A 22,976-nucleotide genomic window follows, 5' to 3' on the forward strand; every position below is an offset into this window, starting at 1 on the left:
TCCTGGCCCCGGGTTTGTCAGTCCTTATTATCCCATCGATCTGGCGCATTAACCTGGTGACCTTATATCCGAGGCCCTTAAGTCTCTTCCATGTCCCTTCCGCAGCTCTTCTTCATATTTGTAACTGTATTTTCCCTTGTCTCCTGCTCGTTTCACTCGTGGGAACTCCAGCTTAGCAATATTTTTGACCCTTCTCAACAGATCAGCCCCTTTTCCATAATCGACACTAAATTCCATGTGGTATTTAAAAACATGGGTGATGGTGAGCTTAAGTGTGTGCTCAATATGCAACTCTTTTACAGTAGCTAGCTGTGGACAGTTTGTAAGTCTGAGAGGGAGGATGTGATTTGAGAAGGAAGGGGAGTGGCCAAGGGGCTATCCACATATATTTTGCATGGACTGTTGGATTAAGTCATGCTATAGTGAGCAGATTCAGAGTGCCTGTCACTCACAAAAGTCTTTGGATGTTTGAACAGCCAAAAGCAAGCCAGAAAAATACAACTCAGAACTTGTGTTGTATGGGGTCGGGCAAGCCAAACTTTGGAAGGGCTGCATCTAGCTCTGGTTTCCTCCAGTTATAAACACTGCTCCCACGGTGAACAAAGCCCCATATGTGACCCATACTCCCTGGCGCCTGGTGCCTGGCACTTTGAAAGGAAAAGAATGGAATTTCAAAATTTCAACCTCTTGAAAAGAACGGACCCAGGCCCTTCCGAGCAAATGCAAGGTGACAAGATGGCACCCACATCTCAAAGAATGGCTCACTCCAACCAAGCTAACCTTAAAATTAACAACTTTAGGAAAGAATTGGCAGCCCAACTTAGTTAAGCAGTTACAGAAAAAATAAAACAAAATTGCTGCATTTGCTTAGAAAATGTGATTTGTGGGATGTCTGGTTTGAGAGTCATCCTGCAGATCATTGCTCCACGTTCCATTTGCCAGTCTACAGAACTGTTTCTCTTGGAGGGTCTGTTCCCAGCTATACGTAGGGGAGATAAGCATTACTGATCACATTCCAGTTTCAGTAGAAATGACTGCCTTAAAAAAATGGTCAAGCTTTGACTACTCTGCAGACAAAATACAAGATAGCTTACTTCATTACTTTTCTCAAAACAATACAACAAATGTTTCTCTTACCACACAGTGGGAGACAGTGAAGGCTACAGTACGTGGGGTGTGCTTCAGAGAAAGCTGTCATTAAAGATAGGAATAGGCAACAAAAAACGGATCTAGTACAGTAAAGAGCCAAATTATTGGCAAAATATGGTGAATCTGGCTCAAAAATATATTTAGGAAATTAGAGATGAAAAGAAAAGAATTGACGTTTCTGAATGTCCACAGCAATGATTGATCTACCCTATACGAAACAGATTTTATGAATATGGGAGTAGGGAATCTTGGTTGTTAGCAAATGGAATAAAGCAAAAAAAAAAAAAGGGGGGGGGAAGCATGCTGTATATAAAATTCAGTTAAGCAATAGTGCATGAACTTGGAATCCAGTGGAGATCTTTGAGGCTTTTGCAACTTTCTATGAGTAATGGTACGCATCAGGACATACTGAGACCAAAGTAATTTAAGCTTACTTATCTAAAATACAAATTCAGTAATTAACAGGAGAGGAGAGATGTGGGCTTAATTCATATATTGCTAAGGAAGAAATCAAAGAAGTGATTAGTTCTCTTAAAACTAATAAATCACTGTGCCCTGACCATTTTATTAATGAATTCTATAAACATTATAAAAGGAATTTTGTTGTTTAATGGAATTCTGGCTGGCAAATCTCCCTGACACGTGGAAATCACTCACAATTATTGTAATCCCCAAGCTCTTAACAATGGTTTGATAGCTCAAAAGCAAAAAAGATTATTTATTTATTTTTTTAAAATCTGTTTCCGACTTCTGCTGTTTCATGGCAGTAACAAGTAAAACATTATTGGCAACATACCATCAAGGACAAAAACCAGGCAGGTAAAGCATGGAATAGGAATGTCGGGTTGGGGAGGGATGTCATCTGGGAAGCTGCATATCTGCTCTGTGTTCCAAATCAGTCCATAATTTTCCCAAAAAAGTTTGCTTAGGTTTGAATGTACTGTATTTGGACACCTGTTTAGAACAAACAGTAATTTCCATGAGGTCAGAGAATTAATTTTTGTTCCCTTGGAGAAATTTGAAAACATAAAGCTTTTGTTTCTTATAATTAACCATAAGACCCGAGACCTTCCTCAAACAATTCAATTTGTCCTTGATCAGAGAACACATACCATTAAGGACAAAAGTAGTGAAGAGTGTAGGTGAGCGTGTTCATAGTCTTCATTTGCAGTAAACAGTTGTGCATCATTTCAGGGTTAAAGAAGGATATTTTTTGTTTTTTGAATAAAGGCATGGAGCTGTTAAGAAACATCTGTTTTTAAATTCTAAACGCTCAGTTTGCATAGTTCTAGTGACCATTAAAATCAGCATAATTGTTTCGACTCAACTGATGTGAAAATTCATTCTTGATGAAATGGACTTGAGTTTCTGCGCAACACGTCTAATGTATTCAACAACTGAATATAAATAGAGATGAAACAAAACATGTAGCATCTGAGAAATAGAGTTTGATAAAGCCTATGCACTTTTAAAATGAATACTACTCTTTAAAATTACAGTATATTGAAAGCTGCATAATTCAACAAGTAAGGCGATGTTATTGGGTTGTTAACTTGGCTGTAATATAAAATACAAAGAGCACAATTTTAAAATTATAAACTTTTTAAAAATAAAACGTGGTTTTGTGCTTAACACATTTCATAAGTATAAGCTGTGCTTGGAAAGCCAACTTTGATTAGTCAGTTTGTCTTTCCAGAAATCTGTTTTATCAATAAATATGTTACTTTATATATGTAGTTTGACTCAACTTTAAGCAATTGAATTGCAGAGCAGCCATAGTTCAGTGAATAATTCACATGGCTTGCATGCAGAAGTTTCCAGGTTTAGTCCTTAGTATTGTGGATACCTCCTTTCTGTAAGGCTGGGGAGCAGCAGTATAGATAAAATTGATCATGATGGACTGATGGTCAGATTGGGAAAGCACTAACTAGGCTTTGGGAAGAAGGAGGCAGGAGTACTTTAGGACCCTGTCAGAGCCCTCATGCCTCCTTCCCAATGCCCAGTGCCTCACTTACCGATTTTGGCAAGGTAGTGCCAGGGCTGGGGGAGGGGCTTCAAATGTTGCTAAGGGCCTCTAAAAAAGGCATTGAGGGCCGCACACTGGCCCACCCTGTTCTAGGTGGCTGATGGCTGGAACGTACTGCAGTGCAATGAAAGTGGGCTTTTTTGAATCCAGAGAAAATTGCAAATTCCTACGCTGTCAACCACAGGCAATGCTTTGTATAGTGGCTATTCTCATCCCATATTACGTGTCATCAATATGTGACTTTCGCACTTACTAAGTGTTTTAAGACCAAACCATTGTTGCAGACTGTGAAGAGTAAGGATTTAGTGTTGAGATACAGGTAAAGATTTGGTAGTACTTAAAACAGCAAACCATTTACTGTAGGATTTAGCTGGCGTAGTTATATAGGTTCAGATGAAGGTCAAGAATGCATCTCTGAAGCAAACTGGATTTCAGTTTCTGTAGGTTAATGCATGAATTTGAAGTTTTGTGTCTTAAAATACAGCAGGATCCTTTTCTGCCAGGGTTGCTAAAGCTGATGTATTTATTTATTTATTGCATTGGCACAATATATGTGAGTTTATCCAGCTTTATCCTCAAAACTGGATTCTGAGAGCTCTGTTGTGCCCATCCAGCAGCCTTCATTACTGAAGTCAGGATTGAAACTACACTCCCCCTCCCCTATTCCTGCCTTCCTTTCTGTCCACCAGCTGGCCATTTTGAGTATTCTCCTCCTCTTTCCCATCCCTTGCCTTGCCCTTCACCCTGCAAATACAGTTTTGCAAACCTGGAGAAAATAGTGATCAATGGCCAGGTGCATCAAATATTTTTTACAATGAACAAAATACAGGTACGAAGTGGGCTTTAGAAACCTTCAAGTTTTGAAGACCCAGTTTGAACATCTGACTCTTTCTCTCACACAGACTTTTTAGTGCAGTTTAGTCCAGAAAACGTTGAATTTCCTAACTCTAAATTAACACGGATCTTGGTTGTGCATGTTCAGTTGTGAGGCCTTTTTACTGTGCTTTGGTCTCGCTGTACTTAATTTCATCTCCCCGTAAAGTTAGTTGGCCTGCAGTTCCCACTCTCCGGTATTTCTGTCTTTTTTTTGCCCTTGGGGCGGGGGGAATTACTGTTGCAAGTCGCAGCAATGGGATGTTACAAATTTAAGGTGCTGAACATCTTGTCACCCTCCCTGCCTTTTCTTCATATAGCTTTCTCCTAGCTTTCACAACTAGATGTTTGCAGTGATTTCTACTTGCTTTCATCTTTCAGATAGTCACCTTTCCTTTCATAGGCTTCTGAGAGTATGCTAACTGGCCCTTTTAAACATAGAATTCAAGTTTAGTTGCTTGAATTTGGAGTGTTGGTATTAATGGATTGTTCATTGAGAGTCGTGTGTGTTCTGTGCCAGAAAGTTCCAGTCTTTCAGCTAGAACCCGTTTCCGTTCATGGGATAGATTATATCAGTGCTTTTTTTCTGGGGGGACGCAGGGGTGCGCATACCCCTAAACAGTTTGTGAATCTAAGTTTGGCCACATTGAGGGGCAGTATTTCAATATGAGTAGGAAGATGAGAGTACCCCTCAACATTTTTTTTAGAAAAAAAGCATTGGATTATATAAATTTGTGTGCTAGCAAATGTTTTCTCGCAAGTTCTGTTTTGTAGAAACCTCTCTTTATCTGCTGACACGGAAGTAACGACAAAAAATGGACAGTAGTATGGATCCTTGAAAGGAGGAAGGGATATCAACCATGGCCATAGGTTATGGCTTCAAAGCCCTATCCCATGACCTTGGCAAGCCTCAGGTTTCTTAGATTTATAGCAAACTGCTGAAATCTATTGCAGTTTCTCCTCCACCCCACTCCACTCCATACATTTGATAAAAATCACTCTTGATCCTTCGATGACTGCATGTGGCCCTGTTTGTTTTTCTTTCATTTTGCCATACTCAGAAAAGTACCTATTTTTAAAGCAATTGAAAAACAGAACTTGACAAAAAAGTATTCTCCTCCCCCATCTAAACCACTGTTTTAGTCGAATGAAAATGTATACCCATGTAATTGATGTGCAACGCTCCTTTGATTAATTGATCAAGATCCCTTTAATTTCATTGCAGCCCTAATTACTAGGATTGCATGCTTTAATTGGTTTAATCATTGAATCTTTAGCTGATTAATCTGTCAGTGGTGGCCAACTTTAATGTGTGGAGCTGAGATTAAGGGTGCACTTTTTTTGTTCGTAGGGGCTATTTTAGTTCTGTTGTTAATAGATGAATTAATCAAAACTTGGTGGTATCTAACTAAGTGCTTATGCTGGCACAATGATTTCTGCTCCTCAGATGGAAGTTCCCCTCTGGTTTCCCCTGCAAAATCACCCTGGAGGGTTGGGGGAACCACAGAATCCCTAGGGGGCACATGAGGAAAGAAGAAGGTGGAAGTTCTATAACTCAGTTGAAGGTCCTTGTGCAGACAGAAGCACTTGCTTGGATGCCGCCCTTGAAATGGGAACATAACATACACTGAATAATAATAAAAATATCCTGTTAGTTATGATGCTACATTTCTTTGGAATGACTCTCACCCTTCTTTGTAATGCAGCTGGATTAGTGTGGCCATTACGAAACTCAGCTTTCAATATTTATTTCAACAGCAGCCACTACTTGCTTGTTTAAATCAAGCGTTATTTTTATTTTGTGTGTGTGAACTGGGCATGGTGGTGTAATTGCTACATATTTGAAAAGAAAGCAAAACTGCTTCTCACATACTCTTGCATTTTAATTGCAGCATCCGTTAAACACAAGCAACAGTTTTATGTATCCATCCAATTTTTAAGCAACATACCATTTTGCAACATTATCAATTTACATACAAATTGTGATTCTGAAGTTCCTAATGTCTTCAAATATATGTTGGGAAGTTTTGGGGGTTTTTTGCCTTTAACATTACTGAATTAAGTAATATGGATTTTGCTGAACTTGCTGAGTTTTCCCTGTAACATTTAAGTCTTGTTTTAGAAGAATATCAGTTTACCACTGAAGAACTGACAGTTATTCTCTTCTGATTTTTCATAGTCACCAATATTGATATCTGTTACTGTAGTAACCCCTACGCCCAAACCTTTCACCTGCGCTGCTTAATCCTTTTAGTTGTTATGCTATTGCTCACTGCTCCTTCCACTTATTGAGGAATGGTATGGGGTATAATTGCGCGTTATGTTTGTAGATGGAAGTGGAGACAGGAGTGAGAAGGATGCCAGCAAAATCACAACCTACCCACCTGGGGCAGTCCGCTTTGACTGTGAACTCCGAGCAGTACAAGTTAGCTGTGGATTTCACCATTCAGGTAGATAATAGAAACATTTATGTCATGTTGACTTCATTTTTCCAATGTTAGTTGTAAGAGTTTTAATCGATCATAGCTTCCTCAGAAAGCTTTGGGAGCTTGTGGTATATGTACAGTGGTACCTCGGGTTACATACGCTTCAGGTTACAGACTCCGCTAACCCAGAAATAGTGCTTCAGATTAAGAACTTTGCTTTAGGATGAGAACAGAAATCGTGCTCTGGCAGCGCGGCGGCAGCAGGAGGCCCCATTAGCTAAAGTGGTGCTTCAGGTTAAGAACAGTTTCAGGTTAAGTACGGACCTCCGGAACGAATTAAGTACTTAACCTGAGGTACCACTGTATTTACATTGAATAAACAAGATGCACATTTCAGTCCTTAAAATGATACTTGATGCCTCTAGAATAGGGGTGTGGGAACTTCATTGACCTTATGGAAGCATTCCCTCTTGGCCAAGGATGGGCAACCTATGGCCCCCTAATTATTGTACTTCCAACTCACATCAGTCCCAGCAAGCATGGCCAATAAGTAGGGAAACGATGGGAGTTTTAGTTCCCCATCCTTATCCTTGATCAGCCCTCTGGATGCCACATGCCAGCAGTTTGGGGGGTGGGGGTGGAGGGTAAAACAAGAGTGGACAAAGCCAAAGTGGGACAAAGCCAGCGTACAGCTTCCGGGTCATGTGGCCAGCATGACTAAGCTGCTTCTGGAGAACCAGAGCAGCACACGGAAACGCCGTTTACCTTCCCGCCTATTTATCTACTTGCACTTTGACGTGCTTTTGAACTGCTAGGTTGGCAGGAGCAGGGACTGAGCAACGGGAGTTCACCCTGTCACAGGGATTCGAACCGCCGACCTTCTGATCGGCAAGTCCTAGGCTCTGTGGTTTAACCCACAGCGCCACCCGCGTCCCTCCCACCTTAGTAGTTAGATTTTTAAAAAGCATTTTTGCTGTTTTTCAAACCTAACTGCTGACGGGGGAGGGGAGTCTTTGTGGAGATTGCAGGTGTTGTTGCCCCCTCCCTCAAGCAATAGTCTTCATTGCCACCAATAGTTGTTGTCAAGCCCAAATGCCTGGAGGGGATCTGTTTTTGATGAGGGCGTTGGAGTTCATGAGGAGGGCACCCCGGCTGCAGTTACCCTGGCCATGCCCCCTCCGCCCCCCTATTAGACTCGGGGGGGGGGGGGACTCCAATAAAGCTTTTGCTAAGCCTAAAACCTGCCAGGGGGTGTGCATAGAGGGGATGCAGTTGACCAGATGGAGAGACCCAGGGGTTGCATTTGGCCAGTGGGACTCTGGATCCTCACCCCTGTTTTAGAAGCAACATACTGTTCATTCATGCTAACATTTATCCCAACTGTTCTTCAGTGAACTTTTTAATTTGCAAAATTATATGTCATCCAAATTATTTCTGCATCAAATGCTGAAAAACCAAGAAAGCACCCCATTCTTGTTTTTACTGGACACATTGGAAAGATTTCATACTGGGCAGACTTATAGAAAGTGCAAACTTCTAAAGCCCCGTATTTTAACCCTTAGTTGTTCTGATGGAGAATGGCGATGTTTACACATTTGGATATGGGCAGCATGGGCAGCTTGGACACGGAGACGTTAATTCCAGGTATGTGACTATAAATGTGTTTTAAATATGAAATTGTTGCATCTTTATTCTATTTGCAGAATACTTTCAGTTTTGCATTTTCCCTACGCTGACTCAAATGCTTTTGAAGGTAATAGGAATTTCCCCCATGAGAGCAAAGCGATATGTTATCACATCTAGCCTTTAATATTTGATGCTTTTGTGTGAGTGATAGACACATTCTGATGGGTGTGTATATGCATATATAGCTCACCGATATCCACATGTAAACTATGTTCAGTTCAGTTCAATTTATTGTGTTTAGCAAGCAGCCATGACACACATAAAAATAGTAATAACAAGGTTACTGCTAATAATGGTGGTCTACGTTTCTCCTCCCCAACTTTACAGGATAAATCATTTCCCATTCTCCCTTTAAGTTTTATTACACGAATTTCTAAAGCCTTAGCAAGAAATGTGGATGTTCTAAAGAATATATACCCCTCTACAACAGACAACAAAAAACAGGTCTGCAAGAGACATGTATATGCATACATATCTCACTTGTATCTACATGTAAACTATATTTAGGGTTCAATATGGCAAATATTGTTAATGGAAAGTAAATACATCATGGTATGGATTAGATTTATGAGACAAAAGTGTGACAATGGCCACATTTTCATGTCATGGTAAGCCATAAACCACGGCTTACTGTGTGTAAATAGTGTTTGCTTTTCTTAGTTAATTAAGCCCTAATTCCTGGCTTTGTGTTACATTCAAAAAAAGCGATCACGGCTAGTTTCACTTGCAAGAAGCCACAATCTGTAGCCAAGGTTTGTTCTTAGTTTACTGAGTGTGGTCCCATGAAACAAGAGTAGTGAAACAGGCACAATTCACTTGCACATAGTAAGTGTGGTTTATGTCACCAGACTCCTGATCCCATCATCATTGGCTATTGAACATGGGATTTGGAGTCTAATAACATCTCTATTGTAAGACATACAAACGGAGCTAGTATTCCTCAAAACTGCTTTTTAGTGTTTCAGACAAGAAACAAAACAGTAGAAAAGTATAACCAGTTAAACAATCCGAATGGCAGTGAAAAAGAGTTAAATAGTGGGTGGTTTGGAAGAGGGGGTAGTAGCATTGCATGGATATTTAACTAACCATTCATACTACCAAATTGTGCAATTCTGCCCTATATTTATGAGCACTATTCACTGTTCTAATGTTTCTAATGGTTTCTTTATCCTCACAATTTAACTGTCAAATGTTCTTTAGCATTTACACATTTTCTATTTAATTGTACCACTTCAGCTTCGTTCACTGATATCATGTAAAATACACATGGACTATATTTTTTGATAGAAGATGAATGTATACATAATAAAAGATGCACTTACTTTGCTCCAACTTAGGGGATGCCCTACTCTAGTACAGGCACTTCCAGGACCTAGCACACAAGTTACTGCAGGCAGCAATCATACAGGTATTCTGTTAATGGATGGACAAGTCTTCACATTTGGAAGCTTCTCGGTAAGATTTTTGTTAAATTTACATTTTCATATTGGAAACACCTTAAAGATTATTAACTGGTATAAGTTCATATGTACCGTATTTTTCGCTCCATAGGGCGCACCTGACCATAGGGCGCACCTAGTTTTTAGAGGAGGAAAATACGGAAAAAAATACTCTGAATCAAATGTTGCACTAAACTATTTAAAGCAGCAAAGCGGGCGGCTCCTGTCCGCTTTGCTGCTTTAAATTGAGCCTCAGAGGAGGGTAGGAAGGGGAACCATGGCTTATCTAAGTCCAGTTAATAATGCTGAGCCTGACCTATGGCCATCGAGATTAGCCTGGCCGTCTCGGTGGAAATCTGGGGATGCTGAGGTGGACTTTCCAGTGGTCAAAGTGTGGTTGTGTCTTCCTGCCCGGCATCTATTTCCTGCCCTCTTTCCCACTGCACCCCCGCACCCTGCTTCGAGGGAAGGAAGCGGAGCCATGGATCCTCTGCTCACAACTGCAGTGGATTCCCTCCACTTTGAAGCAGGAAAGTGGGAGAGGAGCTGCTTACATGAGTGTAAGCTGCTCCCCTCCCACTTTGCTGCTTCAAAGGGAGCCCGGGAGGAGGGAATCCGCTGCAGCCTCGAGCAGCGGAGGATCCATGGTCCCCTTCCTTCCCTCCTCCATAGTTGCTCTGAAGCAGGAAAGTGGGAGAGGAGCTGCTTACACGAGTGTAAGCTGCTCCCCTCCCACATTGCCGCTTCAAAGCAATCACGGAGGAGGAATCCGCTGCAGCCGTGAGCAGCGGAGGATCCATGGTCCCCTTCCTTCCCTCCTCCATAGTTGCTTTGAAGCAGAAAGTGGGAGAGGAGCTGCTTACACGAGTGTAAGCTGCTCCCCTCCCACATTGCCGCTTCAAAGGGAGCCCAGGAGGAGAGAATCTGCTGCAGCTTCCCCCACCTCCCGCAGAAGCTGTGCGCTCTTTAAAGGGGCTGCGTGGCTTCTCCTGGCTATTCTGGGAGGTGGGGGGATTCCCCCACCTCGTAGAAAAGCCCGCAGGAGCCGCGCAGCCTTTAAAGAGGGCGCCGCTCTTGGGGGCTTTTCCCCGAGGAGGGAGAAGGGACTGATGCGGCCAGTCAGTCCCTTCTCCCTCCTGGAGAAAAGCCCGCAAGAGCGCACGAAGCTTGTGTGCGGCTCTTGGGGGCTTTTCCTGCCTGCCTCCCCCCTGCATTCGCTCCATAGGACGCACACACATTTTCCCTTGCTTTTTAGGAGGGAAAAAGTGCGTCCTATGGTGCGAAAAATACGGTATTTATTTTTGCCTGCTTTAAAGACTGATTTTTGTTTGTCTGCTGGTTTATTATATATCTTTATTTTTTTCTTTGTTCTGCTATGTATTGGGGTGGGGAGACTAAATAATAATAATCTTTGCTTTTCCAAATAAGCTTTTTTCATTTATTGATTGATGCCACTAAGTCTTTGAATTGAAGAGATTTCTCCAGTTTCAAGCCTCATCTCATGCTCTTTATGAGCCATCTCCAAACTCTACTGAAGTTCAGACCCAGCTTACAATGTGTTTGGTTCAGCATGATTCCAGTCAGCTCATACTACTTCCTTCCCTTTCCCACCAAAATGTACCTGACTGTGATAGCAGAGACAAATTATATTGGGAGGGCCCACACAGCCCTAGAGGTTGGAATGCGGGGTCCAGGTCCACCAGAAACCATAAGAGAACTCCATAGTTCCAAATGGAAGCACCAGCATAGTTTATGCTCAGCCAGGTTGGGAGGAGAATGGGCAGGAGGGCTGTGTGCTTTTTGGTGGAGACAGTGATCTAAAACCATTGAACTTAAATGAGTTGCTTTGGGGCCAATCTGAACCAATCCCAAAATAACCTGTTCAAGTGGTGCTTTTTACAAACTGAGCTCACAGTCCAACTGTAAAACCATGACATTACATGCTTATTGAGATACGTAATATTTGTTGCCTGATAAAAAGGGGGCTCTATGCCTTCCATGGGTCTCACCAAGCCTGGGGGTCAAAACAAGGCACCAGCTTACATCTTCTTAGATGTATATCAGGCTTCAGTCCAGAAATGTTGCTCCACATTATCTGCTGCCCCTTAGGCACAGATTCTTCCCAGCACCAAATCCTTTAGCAGACCTCTTTTTCTCATGGCTATTTCAGTGTTGTGATTTCTTCAGCATGTCCAGCTCTCCTTTCCCTAATAGTCCATTTTTGGGGGGACTTACTCCCAAAAAGAATGGACTATTAGGGAAATGAGAGCTGGACATGCTGAAGAAATCACAACACTGAACACCTTTCTGGAACACCTTTCTGGAATCTCTGTAGAGTTGTCTTATTTAGGCATCCACCTTGCCCAGTCTATTCCCAGTGTCTCCACTGGCCTTCTTTCCTTCCTCTCCCCTCTCTCTGAAGCTTTTCATAACCTCCTTCTTTCCCCTCCCTTCCTTCTGCCAAAGGTGTAGCAATTGGGCTCTTTTGGTGCCATCAGGCGGCTTATGGAGAGAGCCCCGCCCTTTACCCACAGATGGAGTCTTCAGGCAGTGTCCAGATATGGCCTCCTCAGGAGTCATTGCCTGCTGGTGTAGATCAGGGCCTGCTTAATGGGCCAGGTGCCAGTATAGGATTTGTGCACCCTGGCACCTCACAGTGCCGCATATTTATGTTTCCTACACTGACGATGCTTGATAATGCTCGTTCGTGAAATGTTTGCATTTCTAACCATTGTCATTTTCTAATTCACATCTTTAGAAAGGGCAACTTGGGAGGCCCATTTTGGATATTCCTTACTGGAATGCAAAACCAGCACCCATGCCTAACATAGGATCAAAGTACGGACGCAAAGCAACTTGGATTGGAGCAAGTGGTGACCAGACTTTTCTTCGCATCGATGAAGCTCTCATTAACTCTCATGTGCTTGCTACATCAGAAATCTTTGCTAGCAGACACATAATAGGCAAGGTTCATTTGCTCTTTTGTTGTAACTGAAAGGAAGTAATGAAGTTGAGGTCAACCTGTTGTGTTTGTGTCTGCTGGTGTATTGGCTTCCTCAAAGCATAGTAAATATGTTTCCACCTCTCTATGTTATTGCCATTTGAGAGAATGAACGAGGACTAAGTACATGAATTCTTGTTTTTTCCCCAGGCTTGGTTCCTGCAAGCATATCAGAGCCTCCTCCATTTAAGTGTCTGTTGATAAATAAAGTTGACGGAAGTTGCAAAACATTTAATGATTCTGAGCAGGAGGACCTTCAAGGATTTGGTGTATGTCTAGATCCTGTTTATGACGTTGTTTGGAGGTAAATGTTGGCTGAAGATAGCTGCTGGGAACATAGTTATCTGGGTTTGAGAGAGCTCATGAAGGATGGTCTAGGGAATATTGAACTTTATTCCACTTGTGGCTTCAGCTAGTTCTTTCTGTTCTTAGGTGGAGAATCTTGGCTCCCTTCCACTTAATGTTTTGGAAATAAGTTCTTAGCCAGCAATGTTATAGAGGAAGTATAGACGCTTGACCATTATATCAGTATATACTGTGATGTATGTGTCTAGAAATGGCATTGGGGTTGGGGGCTGTTGCTTAAATGTAGCTGGCACACGGCAGTGAAAAAATGGGTGAGAATCATTGTTTGGATTCAATTAGACTTTCATAGTAATGGCATGAAAAGATGACTGCTGCATCGTTCTTGCTTTACGTTTGAAACATCTTTTGGTCAGGTTTCGACCCAATACAAGAGAACTGTGGAGTTACAATGCAGTTGTAGCTGATTCCAGACTTCCCTCTGCCCCTGACATGCAATCCCGCTGCAGTATTCTAAGCCCAGAACTGGCTCTTCCAACGGGGTCCAAAGCTCTTACAACAAGGTCACATGCGGCTTTGCACATTCTAGGTATGAATAGTTGACCTCGAATAGCTGAAATTAAGTTGATGAGATGTGGTTTTTATTAACTTCTAGAAAAGTGTGCTTCACTTGTCCTGGTGCTTTAGTAGTTTACACTTAAAGGCGTTATTTACCTGAAGACTTCGAATGGTAGCACTTCAGTTAATCCATGTTCTCTTAGGTTTCAAACACTAAGCCTATTTCCTGTCTAAGTGAATCTGCCTTCTGTGTAGATTCTTGCAAGCTGTTAACCCCTGCACTTTGTAAAGCTACTTTGAAAGCGTCTGATCATCATTTAATCTAACGGAGATTAGCAAAACAAGAAATTTATAAATTGGTAATCCTAGTTTAGAACTTGGAAAGAATTACTTCTGCTTGGTAATAAGAGCACTTTTACTCTGAGATAATTTATCGTAAAGGTGGCAACAGGAAGGGTGCACTATGGTAGTTTCAATACCCTTGCTAAAACGAATGGGTAGTATTCAGTTAATTCATTGTATAGTACAAATATAAGCTGTGCTATGCAACTTCCTTGCCTGCCTAAATCTGCTCCAGAGGAACCCCCGGAGCAAAATTTAGGAGGTATGAGAAGAGAAGGCAGGAGAGTTACATTCTTCTAAACATTGTTACAGATAACTTCCAGTCTAATGTAAATAAATTTGTGCCTAATCTGGGTTACCACCAGTCATATTTGGGAGTTCTTGCCAATTTATCTGCAGATCTGTCCCAGACATTCTTTTCTAAACCCCATATGATTTTGTTTCCTAGATTAGCAGTACTGGTCAGAATTAATTGGAGGTCTGGTGTGGTCAATTAGTATAGCTTGATCAAATTTCTTACAGACACTAGTCCTTCTACCAGAATGTGCTCAGTTTATTTTTCTTTGTTGTTTTTAGGCTGTCTTGATACATTGGCTGCTATGCAGGACTTAAAAATGGGCGTGACAAATACAGAAGAAGAAACACAAGCTGTAATGAAAGTGTATTCCAAAGAAGACTATAGCATTGTCAACAGATTTGAAAGTATCTATCTATGTATCAAATACAGATTTTCCTTCCTGTATGTAGTTCATGAAGTTGAATGTGCAAAAACTTACCTTTTCCTTCTCCCTTCAGGTCACGGAGGGGGTTGGGGTTACTCAGCCCACTCAGTAGAAGCCATCCGCTTTTGTGCCGATACTGACATCTTACTCGGTGGACTTGGCCTCTTTGGTGGCAGGGGTGAATATACTGCCAAAATAAAGGTAAGAAAAAGTTCGTTTTGGAGCATGTTTAAATCTGAGTTTAGAATATAGCATTACACTGATCAGGTATAGGAAAGGAGAAAGAGGGTAAAAAAAGAGCTCTAGATTTTTTGGAACCACAGGGAAACAGCTTTCCTGGGAAGAAAACTAAATTTGAAAACGAGAAAACTTGCAGTAAATAAAGACATGTGATTTACCGTATTTTTCGCCCTATAGGATGCAGTTTTTCCCCTCCAAAAATGAAGGGGAAATGTGTGTGCGTCCTATGGGGCGAATGCAGGCTTTCGCTGAAGCCTGGAGAGCGAGAGGCGTCGGTGCGCACCGACATCTCTCGCTCTCCAGGCTCCACGAAGCTACCCGCAAGCCTTGCGCACCCGGGGGGAGTTCCCCCGGGCGCGCAAGGCTTGCGGGTGACAGTCGGCAGCGCGGAGCACGGGGCGCCCTCCGGAGGACGCCCTGTGCTTCACGCAGGTGTCCGCAAGCCTTGCGCACCGGGGGGAACTCCCCCCCGGGCGCGCAAGGCTTGCGGGCGGCAGCTTGCAGCGCGGAGCACAGGGCGCCCTTCGGAGGACGCCCCGTGCTTCACGCAGGTGTCCGCAAGCCTTGCGCACCGGGGGGAACTCCCCCCCGGGCGTGCAAGGCTTGCGGGCGGCAGCCTGCAGCGCGGAGCACGGGGCGCCCTTCGGAGGACGCCCCGTGCTTCGCGCAGGTGTCCGCAAGCCTTGCGCACCGGGGGGAACTCCGCCTGGGAGCGCAAGGCTTGCGGGTGGCAGTCTGCAGCGTGGAGCATGGGGCGCCCTCCGGAGGACGCCCTGTGCTTCACGCAGGTGTCCGCAAGCCTTGTGCCCCCGGGGGAACCCCCCCCCGGCACGCAAGGCTTGCGGGCGGCAGCCTGCAGCGCGGAGCAAGGGGCGCCCTCCGGAGGATGCCCCGTGCTTCACGCAGGTGTCCGCAGCCTGCTGCCCGGCGCGTGAGTCGCCCTGAAGCAGAGCACCCCTCGCGCCGGGCAGACATCGGCCAGCCCCACAAGCTCGGGGGACAGCGAGGAGGCGCAGCGCCGCCACCGCACTGTTCCCCGACCTGGTTTTGGGGGGGAAATAAAGGGAAAAAAATTTCCTTTATTTCCCCCCCCAAAAAGTAGGTGCGTCCTATGGAATGGAGCCTCCTATGGGACGAAAAATACGGTATGTTTCATACCACCCTTCAACGCAACACATTTTTTCGGGGGGTGGGGTAGAATGACATACTAATAAGGCAGGAAAGTAAAACTCTTAAAGGCTTCTCTTTTCAGTTGTTTGAATTGGGTCCGGATGGAGGCGATCATGAGACAGATGGTGACCTTCTTGCTGAAACGGATGTCTTGGCATATGATTGTGCTGCAAGGTAAAATGAAGGAAGAGCTGTCCTTAAGCAGGATGAACAGATAATGCACATAAAGTTCATTTTGTTGTGAAACACTTGACGATAACATTAGATTTTTATCTGTGTCTTTTTCTCAGGGAAAAGTATGCAATGATGTTTGATGAACCAGTTCTTTTGCAAGCTGGTTGGTGGTATGTGGCCTGGGCGCGAGTATCTGGCCCTAGCAGTGATTGTGGGTCCCATGGACAAGCATCTATTACTACGGATGATGGGTAAATATTTTCTTTCTTGGATGTTTTGTTTTGAGGTTCGGAAGAAGCCATGTAACTGGTGTTTGAATAACGTTTCTTCTTCAGTGTTGTCTTCCAGTTTAAGAGTTCAAAGAAATCGAATAATGGTACAGATGTTAATGCCGGTCAGATTCCCCAGTTGCTGTACAGGTATGCTTTTAAAAAAAATTGGTCCCTTTTGAAACAGTGATAGATGTCATTTGGAGGGGGGACAGTTTAATACAGCGTTCACCGAAACATTTTGTTACGATAGTCGGTATTGCAGTTTTGTAACATTTTCTGTACGGTGAAGATGCAGTCGTCATTCAGCCTTTCTTTTATTTCATTTGTATTTCACCCTTCCTACAAAGAGTTTGAAGTGACATGTATAGGATTATCCCAATTTTTCCACTCTTACAACTTTTTCATTAGTTTAACCTGAGCAATGGCGGCTATCCCAAATGTACCTAGTGAGCATTATTGCTATATAGGATTTATATCTGGTTCTCCCTGGATGAGATGAACCTATTAAACTGGGTTGCCTGGTTAGTTGTTACAGGGTCTTCTTGGTGGCAGCCCCCAATTTGTGACATGCCCTCCGGAGGTGAGTCAGTCTCCGTCACTGGTAACTTTTAGGAGAAATTTAAAAACATGCCTGTTTATCTAGGCATTTGATGGCTGAAATTTCTGTCCCTGGAAGTCCTGGAATTAATAGTATGAGAGGGGGGATTGCTTTTTAGGAGTTCTAAACTTTAATAGAAGTTTTGTTTTATTATTAATATTGATATGTTTTCTGCTCTGGGCTCCTTTGGAGGACTAATAATAGTAGATGTCACACAGGACTGCACTGGATTTCTTCTAGTTGCCCAAGCCACCTGCAGCTGCATCCCCTTACTTTAAACAGAATACTATTCCAGCAGGTTCCCTTGATCCTGGGAGCAGCTTGAGGGAACACACAGCCTGCAATTAGAAGGACATAAATCTCTCTTTATGCCAAAAGACCTTGCAGCTGGCTGATTTAATCTACAGTAGGGCTCTGACCCTCCAAAAAGAGAAAAAATAGAGTGTGCAGTCATCAAGAGCTTAGGTCCTAAGAACTGCTAGGATCCACTCATAGAACAGGGCTTTCCAACTTTCTCATTTTCTCTTGTAGCCTAGCAGAAAACTTGTGTGAAATAAGAAAGTGAAGTATTTTACTGAATGGACAGAATATGTATCTTCAGGATCAAGACTGCTTGATATTCTTTGAAAGACCACATTTAGTGCATTCTCCAGTTTTACCATATGAATTGATAGTGTGTGCAAATGTTTATAAATTCTACTTCTATACTCTAGTATCTAGAGTAAAGAAGTGTGTGATTATACCCTCCCCACCCTTTTTTGCTTTCAGGCTGCCAACAAGCGATGGCAGTGCATCGAAAGGAAAACAGCAAACAAGTGAGCCTGTGCACATTTTAAAGCGCTCTTTCGCAAGAACTGTCTCAGTGGTAAGTATCTTTCAAGAGTGTTGCATACAAGGGTCATCCTAGTTTGTTCATCTAAGATTGGTTAATAGAACATAGGCTAAAGCATATTTTAAATTAACACTGCTTGCAATATGCCATGCCTGCACAAAACTGTTGTGTACAATGCAATGGTTAATGTCATCCTGAATTAGTGAGGTTATTTATCCATCAGGATCCTTCATCATATGTTGTCCGAGTCAGACTCTCAGGTATCCTGTTAGATGCTTCATTTGTTCCCACTAATTGAACATTCTAATGGGTGGGTGGGTGGATTTTGAATTTTTTCTACCTGGTTCTGGGACCTCTCTTGCCAGCAGTTGTTATTTCTACTGGTGGTGTATATGCATCCTCAGTAGTTTGCTGAGGACACTGGCATTAGACAAGGAACAGGGCTGGAAATCCCTTTTATCAGAAGGTTGTTGGGGTTTCTTTTTGGGTTTGGTCACCTTGCTTCTTCCACAACTTGTCTTGAAACAGGAGTGTTTTGAATCGCTATTGAGCATTCTTCATTGGAGCTGGACAACCTTAGTGTTGGGAGTAGAGGAGCTTCGAGGATTGAAAGGGTTCCAGTATACAGCTACCCTTTTGGATTTAGAAAGGTTGCGATTCGTTGGCACTTGTTGCTTGAGGCTGCTGCGTGTCTATACGTGTGAAATATACCCTGTGTCAGGTAATATACTAAGTTCAAATATCTTAAGTGCATGAAACCCAAGTTTTCAAGGGAACATTTAGAGCAAAATAAACCCACCACAAGATAAAGCAGATTTAAAATCTAGCTACTGGTCTGAGGAAATGGAAACCCATTTTCAGTAGATGTTATTTGGAGCCTTTTTCTTCTTCGGTGAACTGAAGTCATAGAATCGTAGCACCATCAAATTGTAGAGTTGCAAGGGATTCTGGGGTTATCTAGTCCAGTTCCCTGATATGCAAGAATCTCATCTAGATCATATACAACCATCATCCAATCTCTGCCTAAAAACATCCCAAGGAAGGAGAGTCAAATTATCTGATTGGATTATTGTCTGCCATTTTGTTAGTAACTGTCTTTCTCTTTCCAGCTACTACGAAAGCCGTTGTTGAAGAAACTAGCAAGCTGGCAGACTGCATTGGGAAGACTAGAACCTTACTAAGAAAAATTTTATCTGAAGGAGTAGATCACTGTATGATCAAGTTGGACAACGACCCCCAAGGATACCTCACTCAGCCACTGAATCTTCTCGAAGCTGTTCTTCAGGAGTGCCATAACACCTTCACAGCCTGCTTTCACTCATTCTACCCGACACCAGCTCTACAATGGGCTTGCCTTTGTGACTTGCTAAATTGTTTAGATCAGGTACTGAATAGTCTTTGTACATATTTTTTTTAAACAGTTCAAAAGCAGTATTGTGAAACATTGACATTAACCTTTCAAACAGTCACAGCAGCCTTGACCAAAAGATGAAACATTTCGGTAGCTCATTCTTTCCCCAGCGTATGACATTTAGTGATTCTCTAAGTATGCAGCTATCATGACTAATGCCTCCGGTTTTCAGTTTGGTACCATCCTTTAATTCCAATTGCAAATTGCCCTATAACATTTTACTTTACAGCTTTCCTATCCATAAAGGCTAAAACTATAAAGTATACATTTTATACATTATACAAAGGAAGGCGATTGCAGGAATATTCTAAATATTCCTGCTCCTAGTTCTCTCTTCATTGCTTCCACCTTGGCCTACAACTCACCACCACATCCTGCTGTCCTTTTCCTGCTGCTTGCCAGCTTCCTCTTCTGATCTACTTCATTATGCTGCTTTCCACCTGCTCAGCCTGCAAAACTCATTGCCGGGAAGGTTGAGTACTAGCTCCCGAAATTCTTCCCTTTGTCAGAGATATTCCTCTGTGGCAGGGATCAGCAAACTTTTTCAGCAGGGGGCTGGTCCACTGTCCCTCAGACCTTGTGGGGGGCCGGACTATATTTTGAAAAAATAAAATAAAAAAATGAACGAATTCCTATGCCCCACAAATAACCCAGAGATGCATTTTAAATAAAATGACACATTCTACTCATGTAAAAAACCCGCTGATTCCCAGACTGTCCACGGGCCGGATTGAGAAGGCGATTGGGCCGGATCCGGCCCCCAGGCCTTAGTTTGCCTTTATGCTCTGTGGCATAAAGGTTGTTCACATGTGCGACCTTCACCCTTTTGCACTTTTGAGGGGCAGCAGGTGGGGAGTCATTTCAACACAACCTTCTGTTCTTTTTAAAAACTAGGAATTGGCTACTAGCACTCATGATCCCTTCCTTCTGCCATGCATCCAACCCATCTGCGTACTGGACTCTGAAGGCTATATTTTATATTATCATAAATGGCAGAATAGAAGTAGTTACACAGGCTGTTTTGCATCGTTCAGCTATGCCATTTTTACAAGCATTTTTTAATTTTATTTTAAGGATATCCAGGAAGCAAACTTCAAGACATCAAGCAGTAGGCTTCTTGCAGCTGTGATGTCAGCCCTGTGCCACACATCTGTGAAACTGACCTCCATCTTTCCTATTGCTTATGATGGAGAAGTCTTGCTGCATTCTATGGTGAAACAAGTTAGCACTGAAAATGACTCTGCGCTGGCCCATCGCTTCCCTCTGCTGGTAGCACACATGGAAAAACTTAGTCAGGCGAGTATCAGCTACAAAAGCACACACCATATATCATAATAATCTGATATGAGACATTCCGTTCTGATGTGCCAGTTTGTTCTACAGAGTGAAGAAAATATCTCAGGGATGACAAGCTTTCGGGAAGTACTTGAAAAGATGCTGGTGATTGTCGTGTTGCCAGTAAGAAATAGCCTTAGGCGTGAAAATGAACTTTTCTCTGCACACCTGGTTTCTAACACCTGTGGATTACTTGCCAGTATTGTGAGTGAACTCACAGCTTCTGCACTGGGATCGGAGGTAATGTGGTTAATTCATAATCCCCCTGTCTCTGGATTGGTAGGTGCATGCTAAGATAAGACAGCATTTCCATATTTAGATATATATTTTTTCACGAGTGAAGCATGTTTCATTCCAGAAATCATGCAACCAATTTGAAGCCTGTAGTGGATTTTGTTAGGTGTTGTGCTGTCCATATAAAACTAGGTGTTCCTAGTTCCTTTAGTCATTTTCTTTTCTAGGGATAGTTAAACAGTTCACTGATAAATGGATTATTTTATTAAGGAACAGTGCTTGATAGGACAGTTTCATTCATGTAAGTTGATTTCGAAGCAAGGATCTAATTTAAAATAGCCTTAAATTGGATTTTTCTCTGCTAATTGCTGTCTTCCTCCTTTCCAGGTTGATGGACTTAATTCTCTTCATTCTGTCAAGTCAAGCCCAAATCGATTCACAAAAACAAGCCAAGGAAGAAGCTGGAACACAGGGAATGGATCCCCTGATGCAATTTGCTTCTCTGTGGACAAACCTGGGGTTATTGTTGTAGGATTCTCTGTCTATGGAGGAGGAGGAATCCATGAATATGAACTGGAAGTACTAGTTGATGATGTATGTACTTCACAGTTGTTCATGAAAAGCCCCTGCAATTCAACTACGTTGTTGCCTTTACTGCTAGAATAGTAATAATAAAAAAAAAACCACATAAAACTGTTGCAAACATTGGACTCCTGGGCCTCACCCAAAAACAGTGCAGCCCAGTTTAAATATAATGTTAATATCCCCCTCTCTTGGACGATATATGTCAGAGTTGTTGTGGTGGCAGAGAATAGGAGGCTGGAGAATCCCTAGGAAGCAAGCACCTTAAGTTCTTGTTAAGCACATGGTTTGGAAGCTCACACTTGCTTTTTAGGGGTGCTGAGGAATGCGGTTTAAATGCTGAAGGGCAGGCAATTGTGAAGGGAAGTAACATTAAAAAATTATCTTCAAGGACAAAATATGGAATGGGGCGATAGGCAGAAACTGTTCCGTACTCAGGAGCTTGCAATCAAATTTAACACAGGAGAAACAGCAGAAGAATGGGGAGGGAAGTGGAGGCAGGTGTAAACAGGGAAGCAATACATGGTTGTTTCACTTGCATGTACTAAGTTTACAGTAGGACATGGTAACTAGGGATCGAACCCAAAGACTGTACTAAAAGGTGGGTTTTGAGCAGGCATAAGAAAGAAAAAGGGACGCAGGTGGCGCTGTGGGTTAAACCACAGAGCCTAGGACTTGCCGATCAGAAGGTCGGTGGTTCGAATCCCCGCGAAGGGGTGAGCTCCCGTTGCTCGGTCCCTGCTCCTGCCAACCTAGCAGTTCGAAAGCACGTCAAAGTGCAAGTAGATAAATAGGTACCACTCCGGCGGGAAGGTAAACGGCATTTCCATGCGCTGCTCTGGTTCGCCAGAAGCGGCTTAGTCATGCTGGCCACATGACCCGGAAGCTGTACGCCGGCTCCCTCGGCCAGTAAAGCGAGATGAGCACCGCAACCCCAGAGTCGGTCACGACTGGACCTAATGGTCAGGGGTCCCTTTACCTTTACCTTTAAGAAACAGAATCACACAAGTTTTCTAGGAGGCAGTTCCAAATACAGTGGTGCCCCGCAAGACGAATGCCTCGCAAGACGGAAAATCCGCTAGATGAAAGGGTTTTCCGTTTTGGAGGTGCTTCGCAAAACGAATTTCCTATGTGCTTGCTTCGCAAGATGAAAATGTCTTGCGAGTTCCTGCGGGGTTTTTTTCCTTTCCCCCCCCTTTTTCCCAAGCCGCTAAACCGCTTATCAGCTGCTGGCTAAGCCGCTTATCAGCTGATCTTTAAGCCGCTTAACAGCTGATGCTAAGCCGCTTATCAGCTGATCTTTAAGCCGCTTAACAGCTGATGCTAAGCCGCTTATCAGCTGATCTTTAAGCCGCTTAACAGCTGATGCTAAGCCGCTTATCAGCTGATCGTTAAGCCGCTTATCAGCTGATCTTTAAGCCGGCTAAGCCGCTAATACTGTAGCGCTAAGCCGCTAAACCTCTAATGGGCTTGCTTCGCAAGACGAAAAAACCCGCAAGACGAAGAGACTCGCGGAACGGATTCTTTTCGTCTTGCGAGGCACCACTGTATATGGGGCAGCCAGGGGACTTTTGGATGGTGGAACTACAGATAACAGGCAGAG

At 43.1% G+C, this 22,976-nt stretch overlaps 1 protein-coding gene and 1 long non-coding RNA gene across 5 annotated transcripts in view; one reads left to right on the top strand and one right to left on the bottom strand.

Moving 5' to 3' along the window:
- MYCBP2 (MYC binding protein 2) overlaps positions 1–22,976 on the top strand; it is a 138,863-nt gene that overhangs the window by 45,346 nt on the left and 70,541 nt on the right. Inside the window, exons 19-35 of the mRNA XM_081003345.1 lie at positions 6,379–6,498; positions 8,037–8,118; positions 9,498–9,615; positions 12,358–12,562; positions 12,751–12,904; positions 13,320–13,492; positions 14,380–14,505; positions 14,599–14,726; positions 16,018–16,109; positions 16,226–16,360; positions 16,445–16,528; positions 17,748–17,844; positions 18,340–18,532; positions 18,921–19,195; positions 20,297–20,518; positions 20,606–20,797; positions 21,179–21,385. Coding sequence (XP_080859471.1) covers positions 6,379–6,498; positions 8,037–8,118; positions 9,498–9,615; positions 12,358–12,562; positions 12,751–12,904; positions 13,320–13,492; positions 14,380–14,505; positions 14,599–14,726; positions 16,018–16,109; positions 16,226–16,360; positions 16,445–16,528; positions 17,748–17,844; positions 18,340–18,532; positions 18,921–19,195; positions 20,297–20,518; positions 20,606–20,797; positions 21,179–21,385 — 2,603 coding nt within the window. The remainder of the gene's footprint in view (positions 1–6,378; positions 6,499–8,036; positions 8,119–9,497; positions 9,616–12,357; positions 12,563–12,750; positions 12,905–13,319; positions 13,493–14,379; positions 14,506–14,598; positions 14,727–16,017; positions 16,110–16,225; positions 16,361–16,444; positions 16,529–17,747; positions 17,845–18,339; positions 18,533–18,920; positions 19,196–20,296; positions 20,519–20,605; positions 20,798–21,178; positions 21,386–22,976) is intronic.
- Positions 1–22,976, bottom strand: part of LOC308475870 — a 63,066-nt gene that overhangs the window by 9,190 nt on the left and 30,900 nt on the right. For 2 of the 4 annotated variants that reach the window (XR_013985450.1, XR_013985451.1), the window contains exons 6-7: positions 19,588–19,814; positions 14,580–14,712 (exon numbers count right to left, since the gene is read on the bottom strand). This is a non-coding gene — a long non-coding RNA (uncharacterized lncRNA). Of the gene's footprint in view, positions 1–13,386; positions 13,508–14,579; positions 14,713–19,587; positions 19,815–22,976 lie in introns of those variants that run through there. The other 2 variants (XR_013985453.1, XR_013985452.1) reach the window with 2 other exon arrangements.

Source organism: Podarcis pityusensis (genome assembly GCF_964106645.2).
Source record: "Podarcis pityusensis genome assembly, chromosome: 4".
Classification (NCBI taxonomy): domain Eukaryota; kingdom Metazoa; phylum Chordata; class Lepidosauria; order Squamata; family Lacertidae; genus Podarcis; species Podarcis pityusensis.